Consider the following 22,160-nt stretch of genomic DNA (forward strand, 5'->3'; position numbering starts at 1 on the left):
GAGCATTTTCTGCCCTCAAAAGGTTAAAATCATACATGCGGAGTACAATCAGTTAAAAACGTTTGAATGGACTCGCTTCATTGAATATCCATATTGATATCCACTATCTGTAAACGAAGTACTAGAAGAGTTTTTCAAAAAGCCTAGGCGAGATAGTTTTTTCATGCCAAAATCGGTCGGTGTTGATATTCTTAAAAAAGTACATCTGTTCATTTATTTAAGTTTTACTGGTAACACCGAGGTTTGAATCCCCTCTTCCCCGTAAATCAACCACTGAATAGAGGCAATGTATGAGTAAATGGCTGAGTAAAAAGAAACCTGAAGAATTAGTTAAATCGTCGAAAAGTGCATCTAAAACGAGTAAATCTTCGCGGGCAAAAGAAACTAAAGCAGCAGAGGCGGCAGAAACAAAGGCTTCAACTTCCGCTAGCATTGTCCAACACCCGATGAAATTGTAGAGAATGAACACAGGGAAAAGGCACAAATGAGAGTTAATGAAAATATTGAGAATATATTAAAAGATTTAATACAAGTGCCAAAAAAGGTTGAAATATTGTGAGTAGTATATTTGTTTATTTATTATAGATATTATGCCAATGAAATTTTTAATTTATAATTTCGTTTTATAACAGATCGCTGAATAATATGTCCGCTGATGAAATTTTAAATACTTTTTCTAAATATAAGCATAAACTGAATGAAGTTTTCCATAAGTTGCGCTCAAAGCCAAAAGTTACCGGTTATAATGGCATTAATCATTATTCTGTTATTGAACTTATAGACAATACAAAGCAATATAAAATGATGTACTGTAGCACCATAGTAAAGTGCATTAAATTAAGTTGTAGCTGGCAACTCCCCTCTTTGGAAAAGTGCAAGATGCAAACATGCATCAGATGCACTTGGCATCACTAAGAATGTTAGAGTCGAGCAACGCGGAGAGTTTCTGATTGGTTGAAACTGCCGTTGCTCGACGCCATCATTAATTTCGTTGCTAAGCAACCTAAAGAAAAGCTGCCTAGCCATAGAGTTGCGTTAGCGGCAGTTTTCAGTTTAAAGTAAACCGGCCAGCGCACAAAGCGTGAAAACTATACTCGGAAAAGAAAAGTGATAGTAAAAATATAATTAAAAGAACATTCTACCGAGAACGTGAAGAATAACTAAAAGGTGTTAAAATAAAATTTTATACAAATGAAACTAAGTGATAGAACTAAGTTATAAATAAAAGAAAAACTATAGATAAAAGGTTAAACAATTTATTTTATTTGAAAAAAGGAGAAGAAACTAAAAGACAGAAAAAGTTTTAAACGTAAGTGCGGCGTTAGTGCGTGCAGCAGTGCACAGAACCCCTTTTTGTCGGATCCATAAAATGGATCCTCCATATGGCGACCGTGGGCCGAAGTCCTGTAAATGCGGCGAGTGGCTGGAAGGAGGCAAGCCTCCCAACAGGCGTGGGTGCTCAAATTAAATTTAAAACAAGTAAGAACGGGACTGTCTTCGGCTGTGCCGAAGACTTCATACCTTTCATGAATGGGGCTGAACAATAATCTTATCCCGTTGTAATCTCCGAATAATCGGATGTGTAAGATAAGAAATATATAGTGAACAGATCTACATACATTAACGATTTTTAAGATAAATATAAAATAAAAAACAGGTAGGTACTTTGTGTGAGGATGCAAAGTTTCAGGTTTTTTGTGGTCTGCGTGTAAAAACTATGACTACGAATCACGTATTTCAAAAATATATGACGAAAACGTAACTATTTGATGAAATTTGATGAATTTTGAAGATTCTAGCCGTAAAAAAGGGGTCAAAATGACAGTTTATATGAAGTATATAATATATATACGACCGATCTCTATGATTTTTTCAGACAACAATATATGCTATATACGTAAGCATTTTGTGAAATTTGAAGCTTCTAACTGTTAAAACGGGGCAGATATTGCGCAAAGTTTCTTATCTGAACAATCGGTTGTATGAGATATATACTATGTGTACCACCGATCTCAATGACTTTTTCAGACATCAATATATGCTATACACGTAAGCAGTTGGTGAAATTTGAAGCTTCTAGCTGTTAAAATGGGGTAGAAATTGCGAAAAGTTTCTTATCTGAACAATCGGTTGTATGAGATATATACTATATATACAACCGATCTCTATGATTTTTTCAGACAACAATATATGCTATATACGTAAGCAATCAGTGAAATTTGAAGCTTATAGCTGTTAAAATTGGGTAGAAATTGCGAAAAGTTTCTTATCTGAACAATCGGTTGTATGAGATATATACTATATATACAACCGATCTCTATGATTCTTTCAGACAACAATATATGCTATATACGTAAGCAATCGGTGAAATTTGAAGCTTATAGCTGTTAAAGTGGGGTAGAAATTGCGAAAAGTTTCTTATCTGAACAACCGGTTGTATGAGATATATACTATATATACAACCGATCTCTATGATTTTTTCAGACAACAATATATGCTATATAAGTAAATATTCGGTGAAATTTGAAGCTTCTAGCTGTTAAAATGGGGCTAAAATTTGCGAATATATATATATATATACTATATAAATATATATACTATATATACCACCATATATATACTATATATACCACCGATCTATATGATTTTTTCAGACAACAATATATGCTATATACGTAAGCATTCGCTGAAATTTGAAGCCTCTAGCTCTTAAAATAGGGCAGTAATTACGAAAAGTTCCTTATGTGAAAAATCGGTTGTGGGGGATATATACTATATATACGACCGATCTCATAAATTTTTTCAGGAAACAATATGTGCAATATGCGAAAGTATATGGTGAAGTTTGAAGCTTCAATCTGTTAAATTGGGTAAGATATTACAAAAATCCTCTTTTTCTGAAAAATCGGTTGTATGGAGGATATATGCTATAGTGGTCCGAACCGGTCGGTTCCGACAAATGTCTAATCGGACACCCAAGTACATCTGCTCACCAAATTTTATCAAGATATCTCAAAAATTGAGGGACTAGTTTGCATACAAACAGACAGACGGACAGACGGACAGAGTGGTCCGATCCGGTCGGTTCCGACAAATGTCTAATCGGACACCCAAATACACCCGCTCACCAAATTTTATCAAGATATCTCAAAAATTGAGGGACTAGTTTGCATACAAACAGACAGACGGACAGACGGACATGGCTAAATCAACTCAGCTCTTCAACCTGATTATTTCGGTATACTTAATGGTGGGTCTATCTATTTTCCTTTAAGGACTTACAATTTTCGGTTTCGTGACGAAATTAATATACCATTTCATTTTCATGAAAGGTATAAAAAGAGCCCACATAAAATTTACACACAAAATGAATAATTAATAAATACATACATACAAAAAAACAGAAGTTTAAAAATCTACAAAAAACAAATAAAAAAAAACATTTAAAAACCTACAAATAAATACCAAATATTAAAAAAAAACCATTTACAAAAAAAAATATATAAAATTTAAAACTATTACAAAAAAATCTATAAAACTGAGAAAAATCTACAAAAAAATTTAAAATCATTAAAAACCAACAAAAAAATATATATAAAAATTAACAAAAATCCTACAAAAGTTTTGAAAATTTACAAGAAAAAAACTTTTACGAAATCAACAGAAATATGGCAGTGGCCGTGGCTAGTGGATGAGAAAGCGTGAAAATTTTTGAGAATACATATAATATAATACTTAATTAAAGACAGAGATAATAAGAAAATGCAAACTGTAATAAAATAAAAATTTAAACGGCAGCAGAAATAATACAAAAAAAGAAACAATGAGAAAAACTGGAAAACTCGAAATTTTGAACTATAGAATAAAAAGTTAAACTGTACCAAAATTATTAGTGAAAAACGACACTAGCCACGCCACCACCATAACGGAGCAATTTTGCAGAAAAGGATGACGCCATCAAGCAGCAGCAGAATAGCGAGCGCAGCAGAGCAGCAAGCAGCGGTATAGTAAGCGGTACTTGGTGTGGCGCACAGTCTGCGAAATTAACGTATCATTTATATTTTTATAATACATAATTTTCATACTTTCATATTAACTTTTTTCAATTTTCGACATCCAATACATTACTAAAATGTAAATACATTTCATATTATTATATTCAGTTTTAAACTTTTCAAAATTACTTATATGTATATAAAAAAAAAATTTTTTGTTTGCATTATATGCAAAAAATTTCTTCCACACATATGAGTAAGACCGGTTAAAAACCAATAATTACAGTTTTTCTTTAACGCGGTGCGTCCGTGTATAAACATGACATAAGTTTTTAAATCCCGGTGCGTCCGAGGACATTTATATTACAATTTTGAAAAGATGCGGTGTGCCCGTATCTATAAAAATAAAACCATACAATTTTGATGAAAGCGGTGCGTCCGTTTCAGGCTTTATATGAAATTATTTGCCACCCCTTCATTTTTGCATTTATATCGTAAAAATTCAATTAAAAATTATAATTTTTGCCATACATTTCAAATTCAAATTTATTCTCACATTCTGTACAATTAAAAATTCTTACACTTCAATAAATATATTCGTAAACAATATTCAACATCTTTTAAATTGCATGTGAATTCCAATTCCCACTTCCCTTTTGCATGAAAATTTTTCAGCTAATTCCAATCATTGGGTTTGGATTTGCGGACAACAAAAGCGTAAAGTAAATATTTTTGAATCTTTCTTTTCATTAAATAATCACTAACTTTAGTATTTCAATAAAATTCACTAACTAAAGTTTTTTTGCAATAAGTATTCGCTAACCAATTGTATTATAAAATCTAAAAGCTTTCAAAAATACATACTTTAACAAATTTCTTATATTTTCATAATTTCCTTTTGAGCTCAACTTAAATCAGTTCTATAATCAAAATTCAGGTTTTCGTTAAATTATCGGATAATTCTTTCAGCTTTACTCTCTCAAATCCCACTTGTCTTGCAATTCTGCATAACTTCTCTAATCAAGCACAATCCATTTTCGAATAATTCCCTCGTTCAAATTCAATTTCCTTAAATTCAATTTCTATTCAATCTTCATAAACAAATTCCATATATCTTGCTCCAATAAAATCTTAATATTTCGTCTGTTCGTTTCAACACGTATGGACCTAAGAAACGGGAAAGTAGTTTCAAATCCAGGTTTAAATTCTAAAAATTCAGAGCAAGATTTAGATTCCAAAAACTCAGAGCAAGATTTAGATTCCAATAATTCAGATTCTGATTCATCTTCAGTTGCATCTTCAACTGATACCTTAACAAGTGAACATAATAAATTATCCCTTAGTATAGACCTTTTAGGATTTGATGATCAACCTGTAATTCCAAATTCTAGTTTTTCTATTCTAACTCAGATTCTTAACGTTACAACCATGGCCATAATCGAGGAGAAAAAATCGTTTATTAGTACTTGTGCCTCGATTATTCGAGAAAACTACAGTGGAGACCCGTTAGCACTTCGCTCATTTATAAATAAAGTTGAATTAATGAAGTATTCTCTAACGAAAATTTAACTCCTACTTATGTATGTTTGTTTAATGGTGTGTTCAGTTTATACTTATATTTAAGATTTTGTGAGCTTAACACCGGCTTATAATAATTGAATTTCAATTATTATGTTTTCTAAGAGAAACTGAAAAGAATGAAACATTTACTGGCATATTGCTATGGAACCATTTCGAAAACCGCCAACGTAGTCATCATCAAGCAATTTTGTAATGTTATCAAAGGCTACTGCAGTTTCACCATGTGATTCACGGTTCGAATCCCGGTGGAACCTTTGATAACATTACAAAATTGCCTGATGATGATAACTCCTACTTTTATTGCATTTTTAAAATCCAAGCTCGAAGGCAAAGCTCGCGAAGCCCTACCAACGCATATAGAATCAGTCAGCCAAATTAAAGAAGCGCTATGTAGTAAAATTAGGCCAGACAACTCGAAAGTTGTCGCGGGAAAAATTGCAGCCTTAAGAGTAACCAATAACAATTTTTCAGAATTTTCAAAGCAGGTAGAAGAGCTTTCTGACTCCTTAGGTCGATGTCTAATCATTGAAGGTATGACACAGGCAAAAGCCCATGAGATGGCGGTTGAACAAACCATTAGCGTTTGTAGATTAAATAGTAGGTCATATATGGTGAAATCAATCCTTGCGTCAACAATCTTCAAAGATTCAAAGGACGTTGTATCGAAAATGATTATAGAGCGAGAACAGTTACAAAGAGCTGCAGGTGTTAGCGTTTCGTTCACGTCCGATAAGATATAATAATTTCCGTGGAAATTCCAGAGGTAACAGTAATTACAGATATAACAATAGTAATTTTCGATTTAACAGTAATACAAATAGACAAAACAATAATACAAATTTCCGAAATAACAATTATAACACAGGCAATAATCACAATTACAATAGAGGCAATAGAAATTCCAACAATAACAATAATAATCGGTCCGTAAATAACAGAAATTCCAATAATCAGGGTTCAATTTCTAGAAATTCAGCCAAAGTTCGTTCTTTAAATGCCGAAGCCCATCAGGCGCGAACACTGAGGGAGCAGCAGCAAATCGACTAAATACTTCTGAGTCAATATATTGTCTAAATTTAAATTTTTCCGATTTCGTCGAAGTCGCTTGTAGCGATTCTCATAAAATATGTTCTTTTCTAGTATATTCACAGGCAGACATTTCACTAATAAAAATTTCCAGTTTGGCAAACGAGGTAGAAGTATACGATTGTAACGTAATAAATATAACAGGCGTAACAACAGACACGGTAACAACACTAGGAACAGTTAATACAAGTATAATCGCATCAAATACATTTCTTCCTCTGACTCTTCACGTTGTCAATGACAACTTTAATATTCCTTCGGACGGGAATAAGGAAAGACTTTCTAAAAACGAACAAATGTATAATCAATTATTATAATGACACAATTACATTCGGACAAGGGACAGAAAAGGTAAATATTTCAATTTTGCATAGCACCTCAACAAATACTCTTGTAATTCCACCAAGATGCGAAGTTTTTCGTGTTTTTAGTTTGACAAGTCCAGTTTTTGTAGATTCTCATGAACTCTGTAACGGTGTTTTCACAGCCAAATGTATCGTTGATACAAAAAACACAATAATAAAAGTTATCAACACCACCGACGAGGTCAAGTACGTAAACGATTTCAATATTCAAATTGAAGACATTAAAAACTTCAATGTCTCTCGCATAAATGATACGCCTATCGATTCAAAACGCATAGAAGAGCTTAAATCAATTTTAGCAAAACAAATGCCTTCTTATACTAAAAAGAAATTACTTGATTTATGTTTGAAATATTCTGATATTTTTGCATTAAAAACCGACTTAATGACGCTTAATAATTTCTACGAACAAAAACTTAGATTAACTGACAAAACCCCTGTCTATATTGAAAATTACCGTTTGCCATACACACAACGCGAAGAAATAAATAAACAAGTCGAAAAACTATTAAAGAATGATTTAATCGAACCTAGTTTTTCAAATTATAACAGTACCGAAAAAAGATCCAACAGGCAAAAAGTCGTATCGTATGTGCGTAGATTTCAGAGCAGTCAATAAAAAGCTTATAGCCGACAAATTTCCACTAGCACGCGTTGATGACATACTGGACAATCTGGCAGAGCCAATAACTTTTCAACTCTAGATCTTTTTTCTGGTTTTCACCAAATACCCCTTCACCCTAAATCTAGGGACGTAACTTCTTTCAGTACAGATCGAGGAGCTTTTCGTTGGAAAGTTTTACCTTTTGGGTTAAATATAGCACCAAACTCTTTTTCTCGTATGATGTCAATAGCATTTTCAGGCATTTCGCCAAATCAGGCTTTTATGTATATTGACGACGTTATCGTCATTGGTTGTAGTGAGACACACCACCATAAAAATTTAGAAAAAGCTTTCGAAACCTGTAGAAAGTTTAATTTAAAGCTGAATCCAAACAAGTGCAATTTCCTTCATTCCGAAGTAACTTTTCTAGGCCATAAATGCACGTCAAAAGGTTTGCTTCCAGATGATTCGAAAATAGACGCTATTAAAAGGTATACTAAGCCAAAAGACAAATATGCGGTTAGGCGATTTGTCGCATTTGCAAATTATTACAGGCGATTTATACCAAATTTTTCGTCACTGGCAGCGCCTTTAAATCGCTTAAATCGGGAAAAAGTTGAATTTGTTTGGGATGAAGTGCGCGAAAACGCTTTCGAAAAACTAAAACTTGCATTAATGTCTCCGCAACTACTACAATACCCTGACTTTACAAAAGAATTTATAATTACAGTAGATGTTTCTAAGAGTGGGTGTGGTGCTATATTAAGCCAAAAGCATGGTGATAACGATTTACCAATTTGTTTCACGTCAAAATCTTTAAATAAAGCAGAACAGAAAAAAGCAATTATCGAATTAGAACTCCTAGCAATACATTTCGCTATAAAGCATTTTCGTGCATATGTTTACGGTACAAATTTCATAGTAAAATCCGATCATAGACCACTAGTTTATCTTTTTAACATGAAAGACCCTTCGTCTAAACTTTCTACAATTCGATTAGAACTGTCAGAATATAAATTTACGATTGAATATATAAAAGGAAAATCTAACGTTGTGGCTGATGCTCTTTCACGCATTAGTACAGACGAAATAAAAGAATCTACAAAGCATGTTTTAGCACTCCAAACGCGATCACAAACCAAAAAAAAGTAATTACAAAATAAAGACGAAATTTTACTGATACTTTTTGCGAAACGCTTAAAGTACAAGTTTATGACAAATTTTCATACAATTTTTCAAAAAAGATACCGCGAATAAAGTCGACTATGCAATTATATAAGAATAATGAGATCTCCAATATACAAATTTATGCGCATTTAAAACATAAAAAACTAAATTTACTTAATTTTGTGAATGCTAACGGAAAAACAAATTTAGATGAGTTATTTTCGAGGCTTGCAAAAGCAGCCGGCAGTCACAAGATTGAGCAGTTAGAATGGCCAAAAAATGATACATTTTTCAATAATTTTTCAATTACAAATTTTAAAATCAGCGGTAATATAATTTTAAAGTCATTAAAAATAGTACTAACAGACCCTGTAGAAACTGTAACAGAAACAGAGCAAAAAACAAAAACTTATGAAAATTTATCATGAGGACCCTTTGTTAAGCGGTCGTTGCGGTACAAAACGATTATATTCCAAATTAAGAACAAAATACTATTGGAAAAATATGACTGGTGACATAGCTAAATTTGTCAAAAATTTCAATAAATGCCTTTTGAATAAAGCAAAACCAAAAACAAAGGAAAATCTTGTCTTGACTCCAACACCGTGCAAACCCTTTGAGATAGTAATTGTCGACACAATAGGTCCGCTTCCGGAATCAAAATATGGTAACTAGTTCGCTGTTACTATGATTTGTGACTTTTCTAAATATCTGGTAACAGTAGCAGTACCAGACAAATCAGCAAAAACTATTGCTTGTCCTATTTTTGAAACCTTTATATTAACATATGGTACAATGAAAGCTATTAGATCCGATTTAGGAACGGAATATAAAAACGAATTATTCTCTGAATTGACAAAACTTTTAAAGATTGATCATGATTTCTCAACAGCTTACCACCACGAAACTGTTGGTACTGTTGAAAGAAATCATAGAGTCTTTAACGAATACTTGCGTGCATATCTAAATGAAACGTATTCAGATTGGGATACATATTTAAAATACTTTACATTTTTACACAATGCTACAAGTAGTTCGGTTTTTGATAATAAATTTACTCCTTTTGAATTAATATTTGGCAGAAAAACTACAATGCCACACGAATTGCAAAAAGGGCAAATTGATCCGATCTATAACGTAGAAAATTACGCAAAACAGCTTAAGTTTAGAAAGCAAACATCGCATAAAATGGCAAAAAATTTGCTTAATAAGCATAAGATTAGAAATAAAGATTTATACGATAAAACGGCTAAGCCTTTAGAAATTAAAACTGATGATAGAGTTTTAGTAGAAACAGAACCTAGAAATAAACATAAAAATATATATCAAGGTCCCTACATAGTAAGGAATATTAATGGACCAAATGTAACAATTTGTGAAAAATTGTACATAAAAATCGTGTACAAAAAATTAATTAAATTAATAGTCTATTACTAATAATCTTTAGATATAAATAAATAAAATAAATGTAAGGCGCGATAACCTCCAAAGAGATCTAAGGCCGAGCTTCTCTTCCAATTTGCGTAGTGCTCCTCTTGATTTTCCCTACATATTGGTAGGTCCCATGTTTTATGCCGACTACGAACGGCATCTGCAAGGCAGATGAGTTTTCACTGAGTGCTTTTCATGGCAGAAATACACCCGGAGCGCTTGCCAAACACTGCCGAGGGGCGACCCCGCTTAGAAAAATTTTCTTCTAATTTAAAAACCTTATTTCTAAAATTTTGATGTTGCTTTGTCCGGGGTGCGAACCCAGGGCATACGGTGTGGTAGGCGGAGCACACTACCATCACACCACGTTGGCCGCCTAGATATAAATATATTTAAAAAATCCGCCAATGAAGGCTAAAAATGTAACAAATAAATACAAATTTAATTAGGTAGATTATACAATAAGAAAAAACAAAACCGGTTTACTTCAAACAGTAAATCAAATATTTCAAACTAACTTTTATATATTTCATTTTATTCAAAATTTTCTTTTCATTTTAATCATCTTTTTAGAAGTTGTGCTGTGATGAACGAATGAGTCCCGGGTTAGAGCACCCTAATGCTAGCAAACTCATTCATTCATAACATTGCAACAACATATTAAAGCCTAAAGAAGAATGTGGTAAGATTAATTACTAATCTTACCAAATTCTTGTTTTCTAAAAGGGGTATATGTAGTGCCATAGTAAAGTGCATTAAATTAAATTGCAGCTGGCAACTCCCCTCTTTGGAAAAGTGCAAAATGCAACCATGCATCAGATGCACTTGGCGTCATTAAAAATGTTAGAGTCGAGCAACGCGGAGAGTTTCTGATTTGTTCAAACTGCCGTTGCTCGACGCCATCATTAATTTCGTTGCTAGGCAACCTAAAGAAAAGCTGCCTAGCAACAAAGTTGCGTTAGCGGCAGTGTTCAGTTTAAAGTAAACCGGCCAGCGCACAAAGCGTGAAAACTAAACTCGGAAAAGAAAAGTGATAGTAAAAATATAATTAAAAGAACATTCTACCGAGAACGTGAAGAATAACTAAAAGGTGTTAAAATAAAGTTTTATACAAATGAAACTAAGTTTATAATTAAAGTGATAGAACTAAGTTATAAATAAAAGAATTCCTATAGATAAAAAGTTAAACAATTTATTTTATTTGAAAAAAGGAGAAGAAACTAAAAGATAGAAAAAGTTTTAAACGTAAGTGCGGCGTTAGTGCGTGTAGCAGTGCACAGAACCCCTTTTTGTCGGATCCATAAAATGGATCCTCCATATGGCGACCGTGGGCCGAAGTCCTGTAAATACGGCGAGTGGCTGGAAGGAGGCAAGCCTCCCAGCAGGCGTGGGTGCTCAAATTAAATTAAAAAAAGAGCCCACATAAAATTTACACACAAAGTGAATAATTAATAAATACATACATACAAAAAAAAACAGAAGTTTAAAAATCAAAAATCTAAAAAAAAAAAATTAAAAAAAAAAACATTTAAAAACCTACAAATAAATACAAAATATTAAAAAAAATCTATAAAACTGAGAAAAATCTACAAAAAATTTAAAATCATTAAAAACCAACAAAAAAATATATATAAAAATTAACAAAAATCCTACAAAAGTTTTGAAATGTACAAGAAAAAAACTTTTACGAAATCAACAGAAATATGGCAGTGGCCGTGGCTAGTGGATGAGAAAGCGTAAAAATGTTTGAGAATACATATAATATCATACTTAATTAAAGACAGACATCATAAGAAAATGCAAACTGTAATAAAATAAAAATTTAAACGGCAGCAGAAATAATACAAAAAATGAGAAAAACTGGAAAAACCAAAATTTTGAACAATAGAATAAAAAGTTAAACTGTACCAAAATTATTAGTGAAAACGACACTAGCCACGCCACCACCATAACGGAGCAATTTTGCAGAAAAAGGTGACGCCATCAAGCAGCAGCAGAATAGCGAGCGCAGCAGCAGAACTCTGAGCGCAGCAGAGCAGCAAGCAGCGGTATAGTAAGCGGTACTTGGTATGGCGCACAGTCTGCGAAATTAACGTATCATTTATATTTTTATAATATATAATTTTCATACTTTCATATTAACTTTTTTCAATTTTCGACATCCAATACATTACTAAAATGTAAATACATTTCATATTATTATATTCAGTTTTCAACTTTTCAAAATTACTTATATGTATATAAAAACAAAATTTTTGTTTGCATTATATGCAAAAAATTTCTTCCACACATATGAGTAAGACCGGTTAAAAGCCAATAATTACAGTTTTTCTTTAACGCGGCGCGTCCGTGTATAAACATGACATAAGTTTTTAAATCCCGGTGCGTCCGAGGACATTTATATTACAATTTTGAAAAGATGCGGTGCGCCCGTATCTATAAAAATAAAACCATACAATTTTGATGAAAGCGGTGCGTCCGTTTCAGGCTTTATATGAAATTATTTGCCACCTGTTCATTTTTGCATTTATATCGTAAAAATTCAATTAAAAATTATAATTTTTGCCATATATTTCAAATTCAAATTTATTCTCACATTCTGTACAATTAAAAATTCTTACACTTCAATAAATATATTCATAACAATATTCAACATCTATTAAATTGCATATGAATTCCAATTCCCACTTCCGTTTTGCATGAAAATTTTTCAGCTAATTCCAATCATTGGGTTTGGATTTGCGGACAACAAAAGCGTAAAGTAAATATTTTTGAACCTTTCTTTTCATTAAATAATCACTAACTTTAGTATTTCAATAAAATTCACTAACTAAAGTTTTTTTGCAATAAGTATTCGCTAACCAATTGTATTATAAAATCTAAAAGCTTTCAAAAATACATACTTTCACAAATTTCTTATATTTTCATAATTTCCTTTTGAGCTCAACTTAAATCAGTTCTATAATCAAAATTCAGGTTTTCGTTAAATTATCGGATAATTCTTTCAGCTTTACTCTCTCAAATCCCACTTGTCTTGCAATTCTGCATAACTTCTCTAATCAAGCACAATCCATTTTCGAATAATTCCCTCGTTCAAATTCAATTTCCTTAAATTCAATTTCTACTCAATCTTCATAAACAAATTCCATATATCTTGCTCAACACGTATGGACCTAGGAAACGGGAAAGTAGTTTCTAAAAATTCAAATCCAGGTTTAAATTCTAAAAATTCAGAGCAAGATTTAGATTCCAAAAACTCAGAGCAAGATTTAGATTCCAATAATTCAGATTCTGATTCATCTTCAGTTGCATCTTCAACTGATACCTTAACAAGTGAACATAATAAATTATCCCTCAGTACAGACCTTTTGGGATTTGATGATTAACCTATAATTCCAAATTCTAGTTTTTCTATTCTAACTCCGATTCTTAACGTTACAACCATGGCCACAATCGAGGAGAAAAAATCGTTTATTAGTACTTGTGCCTCGATTATGCGAGAAAACTACAGTGGAGACCCGTTCGCACTTGGCTCATTTATAAATAAAGTTGAATTAATGGAAGTATTCTCTAACGAAATTTTAACTCCTACTTATGTATGTTTGTTTAATGGTGTGTTCAGTTTATACTTATATTTAAGAATTCGTGAGCTTAACACCGGCTTATAATAATTGAATTTCAATAATTATGTTTTCTAAGAGAAACTGAAAAGAATGAAACATTTACTGGCATATTGCTATGGAACCATTTCGAAAACCGCCAACGTAGTCATCATCAAGCAATTTTGTAATGTTATCAAAGGCTACTGCAGTTTCACCATGTGATTCACGGTTCGAATCCCGGTGAAACCTTTTATAACATTACAAAATTGCCTGATGATGATAACTACTTTTATTGCATTTTTAAAATCCAAGCTCGAAGGCAAAGCTCGCGAAGCCCTACCAACGCATATAGAATAAGTCAGCCAAATTAAAGAAGCGCTATGTAGTAAAATTAGGCCAGACAACTCGAAAGTTGTCGCGGGAAAAATTTCAGCCTTAAGAGTAACCAATAACAATTTTTCAGAATTTTCAAAGCAGGTAGAAGAGCTTTCTGACTCCTTAGGGCGATGTCTAATCATTGAAGGTATGACACAGGCAAAAGCCCATGAGATGGCGGTTGAACAAACCATTAGCGTTTGTAGATTAAATAGTAGGTCAGATATGGTGAAATCAATCCTTGCATCAACAATCTTCAAAGATTCAAAGGACGTTGTAGCGAAAATGATTATAGGGCGAGAACAGGAAGTTAAAGAGCTGCAGGTGTTAGCGTTTCGTTCACGTCCGATAAGATATAATAATTTCCGTGCAAATTCAGAGGTAACAGTAATTACAGATATAACAATAGTAATTTTCGATTTAACAGTAATACAAATAGACAACACAATAATACAAATTTCCGAAATAATAATTATAACACAGGCAATAATCACAATTACAATAGAGGCAATAGAAATTCCAACAATAACAATAATAATCGGTCCGTAAATAACAGAAATTCCAATAATCAGGGTTTAAGTTCTAGAAATTGAGCCAAAGTTCGTTCTTTAAATGCCGAAGCAGGCGCGAAGACTGAGGGAGCAGGAGCAATTCGACTAAATACTTCTGAGTCAATATATTGTCTAAATTTAAATTTTTCCGATTTCGTCGAAGTCGCTTGTAGCGATTCTCATAAAATATGTTCTTTTCTAGTAGATTCACAGGCAGACATTTCACTAATAAAAATTTCCAGTTTGGCAAACGAGGTAGAAGCAGACGATTGTAACGTAATAAATATAACAGGCGTAACAACAGACACGGTAACAACACTAGGAACAGTTAATTCAAGTATAATCGCATCAAATACATTTCTTCCTCTGACTCTTCACGTTGTCAATGACAACTTTAATATTCCTTCGGACGGTATAATAGGGAAAGACTTTCTAAAAACGAACAAATGCATAATCAATTATTATAATGACACAATTACATTCGGACAAGGGACAGAAAAGGTAAATATTTCAATTTTGCATAGCACCTCAACAAATACTCTTGTAATTCCACCAAGATGCGAAGTTTTTCGTGTTTTAGTTTGACAAGTCCAGTTTTTGTAGATTCTCATGAACTCTGTAACGGTGTTTTCACAGCCAAATGTATCGTCGATACAAAAAACCAATAATAAAAGTTATCAACACACCCGACGAGGTCAAGTACGTAAACGATTTCAATATTCAAACTGAAGACATTAAAAACTTCAATGTCTCTCGCATAAATGATACGCCTATCGATTCAAAACGCATAGAAGAGCTTAAATCAATTTTAGCAAAACAAATGCCTTCTTATACTAAAAAGAAATTGCTTGATTTATGTTTGAAATATTCTGATATTTTTACATTAAAAACCGACTTAATGACGCTTAATAATTTCTACGAACAAAAGCTTAGATTAACTGACAAAACCCCTGTCTATATTGAAAATTACCGTTTGCCATACACACAACGCGAAGAAATAAATAAACAAGTCGAAAAACTATTAAAGAATGATTTAATCGAACCTAGTTTTTCAAATTATAACAGTACCGAAAAAAGATCCAACAGGCAAAAAGTCGTATCGTATGTGCGTAGATTTCAGAGCAGTCAATAAAAAGCTTATAGCCGACAAATTTCCACTAGCACGCGTTGATGACATACTCGACAATCTGGCAGAGCCAATTACTTTTCAACTCTAGATCTTTTTTCTGGTTTTCACCAAATACCCCTTCACCCTAAATCTAGAGACGGAACTTCTTTCAGTACAGATCGAGGAGCTTTTCGTTGGAAAGTTTTACCTTTCGTGTTAAATATAGCACCAAACTCTTTTTCTCGTATGATGTCAATAGCATTTTCAGGCATTTCGCCAAATCAGGCTTTTATGCATATTGACGACGTTATCGTCATTGGTTATAGTGAGACACACCACCTTAAAAATTTAGAAAAGCTTTCGAAACCTGTAGAAAGTTTAATTTAAAGCTGAATCCAAACAAGTGCAATTTCCTTCATTCCGAAGTAACTTTTCTAGGCCATAAATGCACGTCAAAAGGTTTGCTTCCAGATGATTCGAAAATAGACGCTATTAAAAGGTATACTAAGCCAAAAGACAAAGATGCGGTTAGGCGATTTGTCGCATTTGCAAATTATTACAGGCGATTTATACCGAATTTTGCGTCACTGGCAGCGCCTTTAAATCGTTTACATCGGGAAAAAGTTGAATTTGTTTGGGATGAAGCGTGCGAAAACGCTTTCGAAAAACTAAAACTTGCATTAATGTCTCCGCAACTACTACAATACCCTGACTTTACAAAATAATTTATAAATACAGTAGATGTTTCTAAGAGTGGATGTGGTGCTATATTAAGCCAAAAGCATGGTGATGACGATTTACCAATTTGTTTCACGTCAAAATCTTTAAATAAAGCAGAACAGAAAAAAGCAATTATCGAATTAGAACTCCTAGCAATACATTTCGCTATAAAGCATTTTCGTGCATATGTTTACGGTACAAATTTCATAGTAAAATCCGATCATAGGCCCTAGTTTATCTTTTTAACATGAAAGACCCTTCGTCTAAACTTTCTACAATTCCATTAGAACTGTCAGAATATAAATTTACGATTGAATATATAAAAGGAAAATCTAACGTTGTGGCTAATGCTCTTTCACGCATTAGTACAGACGAAATAAAAGAATCTACAAAGCAAACGCGATCACAAACCAAACAAAAGGAATTACAAAATAAAGACGAAATTTTACTGATACTTTTTGCGAAACGCTTAAAGTACAAGTTTATGACAAATTTTCATACAATTTTTCAAAAAAGATACCGCGAATAAAGTCGACTATGCAATTAAATAAGAATAATGAGATCTCCAATATACAAATTTATGCGCATTTAAAACATAAAAAACTAAATTTACTTAATTTTGTGAATGCTAACGGAAAAACAAATTTAGATGAGTTATTTTCGAGGCTTGCAAAAGCAGCCGGCAGTCACAATATTGAGCAGTTAGAATGGCCAAAAAATTATACATTTTTCAATAATTTTTCAATTACAAATTTTAAAATCAGCGGTAATAAAATTTTAAAATCATTAAAAATAATACTAACAGACCCTGTAGGAACTGTAACAGAAACAGAGCAAAAACAAAAACTTATGAAAATTTATCATGAGGACCCTTTGTTAAGCGGTCATTGCGGTACAAAACGATTATATTCCAAATTAAGAACAAAATACTATTGGAAAAATATGACTGGTGACATAGCTGAATTTGTCAAAAATTGCAATAAATGCCTTTTGAATAAAGCAAAACCAAAAACAAAGGGAAAATCTTGTCTTGACTCCAACACCGTGCAAACCCTTTGACATAGTAATTGTCGACACAATAGGTCCGCTTCCGGAATCAAAATATGATAACTAGTTCGCTGTTACTATGATTTGTGACATTTCTAAATACCTGGTAACAGTAGCAGTACCAGACACATCAGCAAAAACTATTGCTTGTCCTATTTTTGAAACCTTTATATTAACATATGGTGCAATGAAAGCTATTAGATCCGATTTAGGAACGGAATATAAAAACGAATTATTCTCTGAATTGACAAAACTTTTAAAGATTGATCATGATTTCTCAACAGCTTACCACCACGAAACTGTTGGTACTGTTGAAAGAAATCATAGAGTCTTTAACGAATACTTGCGTGCATATCTAAATGAAACGTATTCAGATTGGGATACATATTTAAAATACTTTACATTTTTACACAATGCTACAAGTAGTTCGGTTTTTGATAATAAATTTACTCCTTTTGAATTAATATTTGGCAGAAAAACTACAATGCCACACGAATTGCAAAAAGGGCAAATTGATCCGATCTATAACGTAGAAAATTACGCAAAAGAGCTTAAGTTTAGAATGCAAACATCGCATAAAATGGCAAAAAATTTGCTTAATAAGATTAGAAATAAATATTTATACGATAAAACGGCTAAGCCTTTAGAAATTAAAACTAATGATAGAGTTTTAGTAGAAACAGGACCTTGAAATAAACATAAAAATATATATCAAGGTCCCTACATAGTAAAGAATATTAATGGACCAAATGTAACAATTTGTGAAAAAATTGTACATAAAAATCGTGTACAAAAAATTAATTAAATTAATAGTCTATTACTAATAATCTTTAGATATAAATAAATAAAATAAATGTAAGGCGCGATAATCTCCAAAGAGATCTAAGGCCGAGCTTCTCTTCCAATTTGCGTCGTGCTCCTCTTGATTTTCCCTACATATTGGCCGGACGGGACCTACATGTTTTATGCCGACTACGAACGGCATCTGCAAGGCAGATGAGTTTTCACTGAGTGCTTTTCATGGCAGAAATACACCCGGAGCGCTTGCCAAACACTGCCGAGGGCCGACCCCGCTTAGAAAAGTTTTCTTCTAATTTCAAAACCTTATTTCTAAAATTTTGATGTTGCTTTGTCCGGGGTGCGAACCCAGGGCATACGGTGTGGTAGGCGGAGCACACTACCATCACACCACGTTGGCCGCCTGGATATAAATATATTTAAAAAATCCGCCAATGAAGGCTAAAAAATGTAACAAATAAATACAAATTTAATTATGTAGATTCTACAATAAGAAAAAACAAAACAGGTTTACTTCAAACAGTAAATCAAATATTTCAAACTAACTTTTATATATTTCATTTTATTCAAAATTTTCTTTTCATTTTAATATCTTTTTAGAAGTTGCGCTGTGATGAACGAATGAGTCCCGGGTTAGAGCACCCTAATGCTAGCAAACTCATTTATTCATAACATTGCAACAACATATTAAAGCCTAAAGAAGAATGTGGTAAGATTAATTACTAATCTTACCAAATTCTTGTTTTCTAAAGGGGGATTATGTATTGCCATAGTAAAGTGCATTAAATTAAATTGCAGCTGGCAACTCCCCTCTTTGGAAAAGTGCAAGATGCAACCATGCATCAGATGCACTTGGCATCACTAAAAATGTTAGAGTCGAGCAGCGCGGAGAGTTTCTGATTTGTTCAAACTGCCGTTGCTCGACGCCATCATTAATTTCGTTGCTAGGCAACCTAAAGAAAAGCTGCGTAGCAACAGAGTTGCGTTAGCGGCAGTGTTCAGTTTAAAGTAAACCGGCCAGCGCACAAAGCGTGAAAACTAAACTCGGAAAAGAAAAATGATAGTAAAAATATAATTAAAAGAACATTCTACCGAGAACGTGAAGAATAACTAAAAGTTGTTAAAATAAAGTTTTATACAAATGAAACTAAGTTTATATATATATATGAAACTAAGTTATATTATAAGTGTTAGAACTATGTTATAAATAAAAGAAAAACTATAGATAAAAAGTTAAACAATTTCATTTTATTTGAAAAAAGGAGAAGAAGCTAAAAGACAGAAAAAGTTTTAAACGTAAGTGCGGCGTTAGAGCGTGCAGCAGTGCACAGAACCCCTTTTTGTCGGATCCATAAAATGGATCCTCCATACACACTTGGTGAAGTGTATGAAAAAGACACAGAAGGCACTCCGTTGGTATGTAAAATATCTGTATATTGCATTATTAGGCAAACTAACCTTGGCTCTTCCAAATATATCCCGTTTAATGGTTTTTGAAAAATTATCTGTACTTTGATCACTTATAAAACCTATCATATTAAAATAAGAAAAGCTGACACCACGCAGATTTAATTTTTTAATATTTTAGGTCCTAAGGGCCTCACATCATTCCCACGGTAGAACATTGCAGTCGTAAAAGGCAACTAAAACATACAGACCCGAAGATTCGAGGGGTGCAAAATCTATTCCCTCATCAGGCGGCCTGGTACCTGATCTTACGAATTCATATCCGGCAAAGGACTCCCGTATCCATAATACCACTTACCTTATTGTTTAATTGGTTGTAGCAGTGTTTCGCCTCATCCAAAAGTTGAGATCACTCACACATCAATATCCTTTTACGGGAAACTTGGAGTCCGACGAAACTTGCTAAGACATAAGGGTGTAAGATGCTTTGTTTCCACATTGCAATTGAAAAGATGGTTGGTGCTTTTGTTTTTTAGCGAAGGTTTTGGGGATGATCATTTGCCGGATATAGATCCGGTAAGTTCCGGTAACAAGCACCATTAAGGTAGTAGCCGGTTGATTCTGAATAAGTAAGAGTTTAACTTTTACAGTATCCAGATGCGGGTTGAGGGTATTTGTCTTTAAGAACTGGATCCACCGGGAACTGTGAGCATATGAAGACTTTTTGTAGATGTCTCTGAGGGTCAACAGAAACGGTTTGTTCAGCATTTTATTTCTCTCCTTTATGAGGAGCATTCTCGCCTTACTATGTAAAAGATGTTCTGGAGACATAAGAATATATCCCGTAGCAGTAATCGGTGCGACATTTTGGAAGCGCTGCAGTTTCCTACAGTGTTTTTCTTTTAAGATCGTGTACTATATTGGAGACGCGTAGCATACAACCGGTAGGCGAATTGCTTTATAAGTAACTATGGTCACTTTCCAAGTGCTTCCGGCAAGTCATACCCAGTATTATTGGGTGTAGTGACCTACATGCGTAATGTCATAGACATGGGTATCCAATATTGTCGACAATTGCCGCATACACTTTGTCGAGGGTTTGGCTTAATTCTTCCAGGTTTTGATGTTACGTTCATGAACTGCACCGATTCCCGCCGATTTTTGATTGGGTAGACACTTCATAGTCTTGCGGCAACGTTCTGTGATTGACCGTGTCAAAGGTTTTGATAAGTCTAGAGCTACGAGTGCTGTTATAATGGGGTTCATGGTTCATTTCACAATTTATTTGTTTGTTGAAGACATTTAGCGCAGGGTGGTATGTAATTTGCGAAAGCCATGCTGATGATTGGCAAGTCGCAGGCTTATGGTGATAGGAGAGAGTTCATAGAATATGAAAGTACTACGTTAGCCAGGCTACGTTTCCCAGGCTTTAGAAGCGGTACCACTCTCGCGATTTTCAATTTGTGAGGCATTCAGGAACGGGCCTACTGCTTTAGATGATTTAGAGTATTCGAAGGCTTCTTTAACCTCTGTGGTGTTGATGGTAATAGGAGACACGCTGTGTTATGCTTATGTGGGTGTCTTTTGGACTGCCGTCTGGATTTATCGACGGAGGATTGTGTGCAGAAAGCGGTCGCGCAATTTTTTGCATCCGATAGCACTTTATCGCCAAAGCGATGGATATTTTGTCATTGCGCTTAGTCGGGTTTGAGAAAGACTCTTCGGTTGATCATAGGTTACCTACACCTCTAACTCTTGGGGATTGTTTTTGGGGTTACAAAAAAAGCAACTTTAAGAGCAACATCCTCTGAACTAGCTTAACTGATCCCAAATAATATTTTTATGAGGTAATAGTGCCATTTAAAATGGAGATAGAGAAGAAAGGCGTAATATCTTTACTTCCTTTAAAAACCTTTTAGCTTTTTTATTTACAGTACTCTACGCTATTTGCCAATGCCTTAATGCCTGAGTGGCTGGTTCACGTTTTCAAGGATAAGTACAATTTTTCGTATAGCGAAGCTGTTACGCGTTTAGAAGAACAAATGCAGTGGATGCAGTACATGGATGTAGGAGATCAGCAATGAGCCGCCTTAGTGTATTATTTTAATCCTTTCTATTGTTTATATCCACATACAATATGTCTATAAAAAAAAATATAAGTAGAATAAAGTTAAAATTTTTAAGTCGCACATTTTATAAAGTACTAAAGACCCATTCAGTGTCAAAAGACTATTCGCTAGCTCAAATTAAATGAAACGGTCTTTCAATGCAAACAAATTTGATGGGCATCATAAGGAAGAGTTGCCCCACTGCTCCACTTTCG

At 33.4% G+C, this 22,160-nt stretch overlaps 1 protein-coding gene across 1 annotated transcript; it reads left to right on the forward strand.

Moving 5' to 3' along the window:
• Window positions 1–484: 484 nt before the first annotated feature.
• Window positions 485–21,921, forward strand: LOC137234852 (uncharacterized protein CG4951-like). The gene is made up of 4 exons (XM_067758219.1): window positions 485–555; window positions 633–811; window positions 19,803–19,846; window positions 21,772–21,921. Exons 1-4 carry the CDS (start codon window positions 485–487, stop codon window positions 21,919–21,921), a joined length of 444 nt encoding a protein of 147 aa, XP_067614320.1.
• The last annotated feature ends 239 nt before the right edge of the window (window positions 21,922–22,160 follow it).

The sequence above is a fragment of the Eurosta solidaginis genome, chromosome X, assembly GCF_040869045.1.
Source record: "Eurosta solidaginis isolate ZX-2024a chromosome X, ASM4086904v1, whole genome shotgun sequence".
Classification (NCBI taxonomy): domain Eukaryota; kingdom Metazoa; phylum Arthropoda; class Insecta; order Diptera; family Tephritidae; genus Eurosta; species Eurosta solidaginis.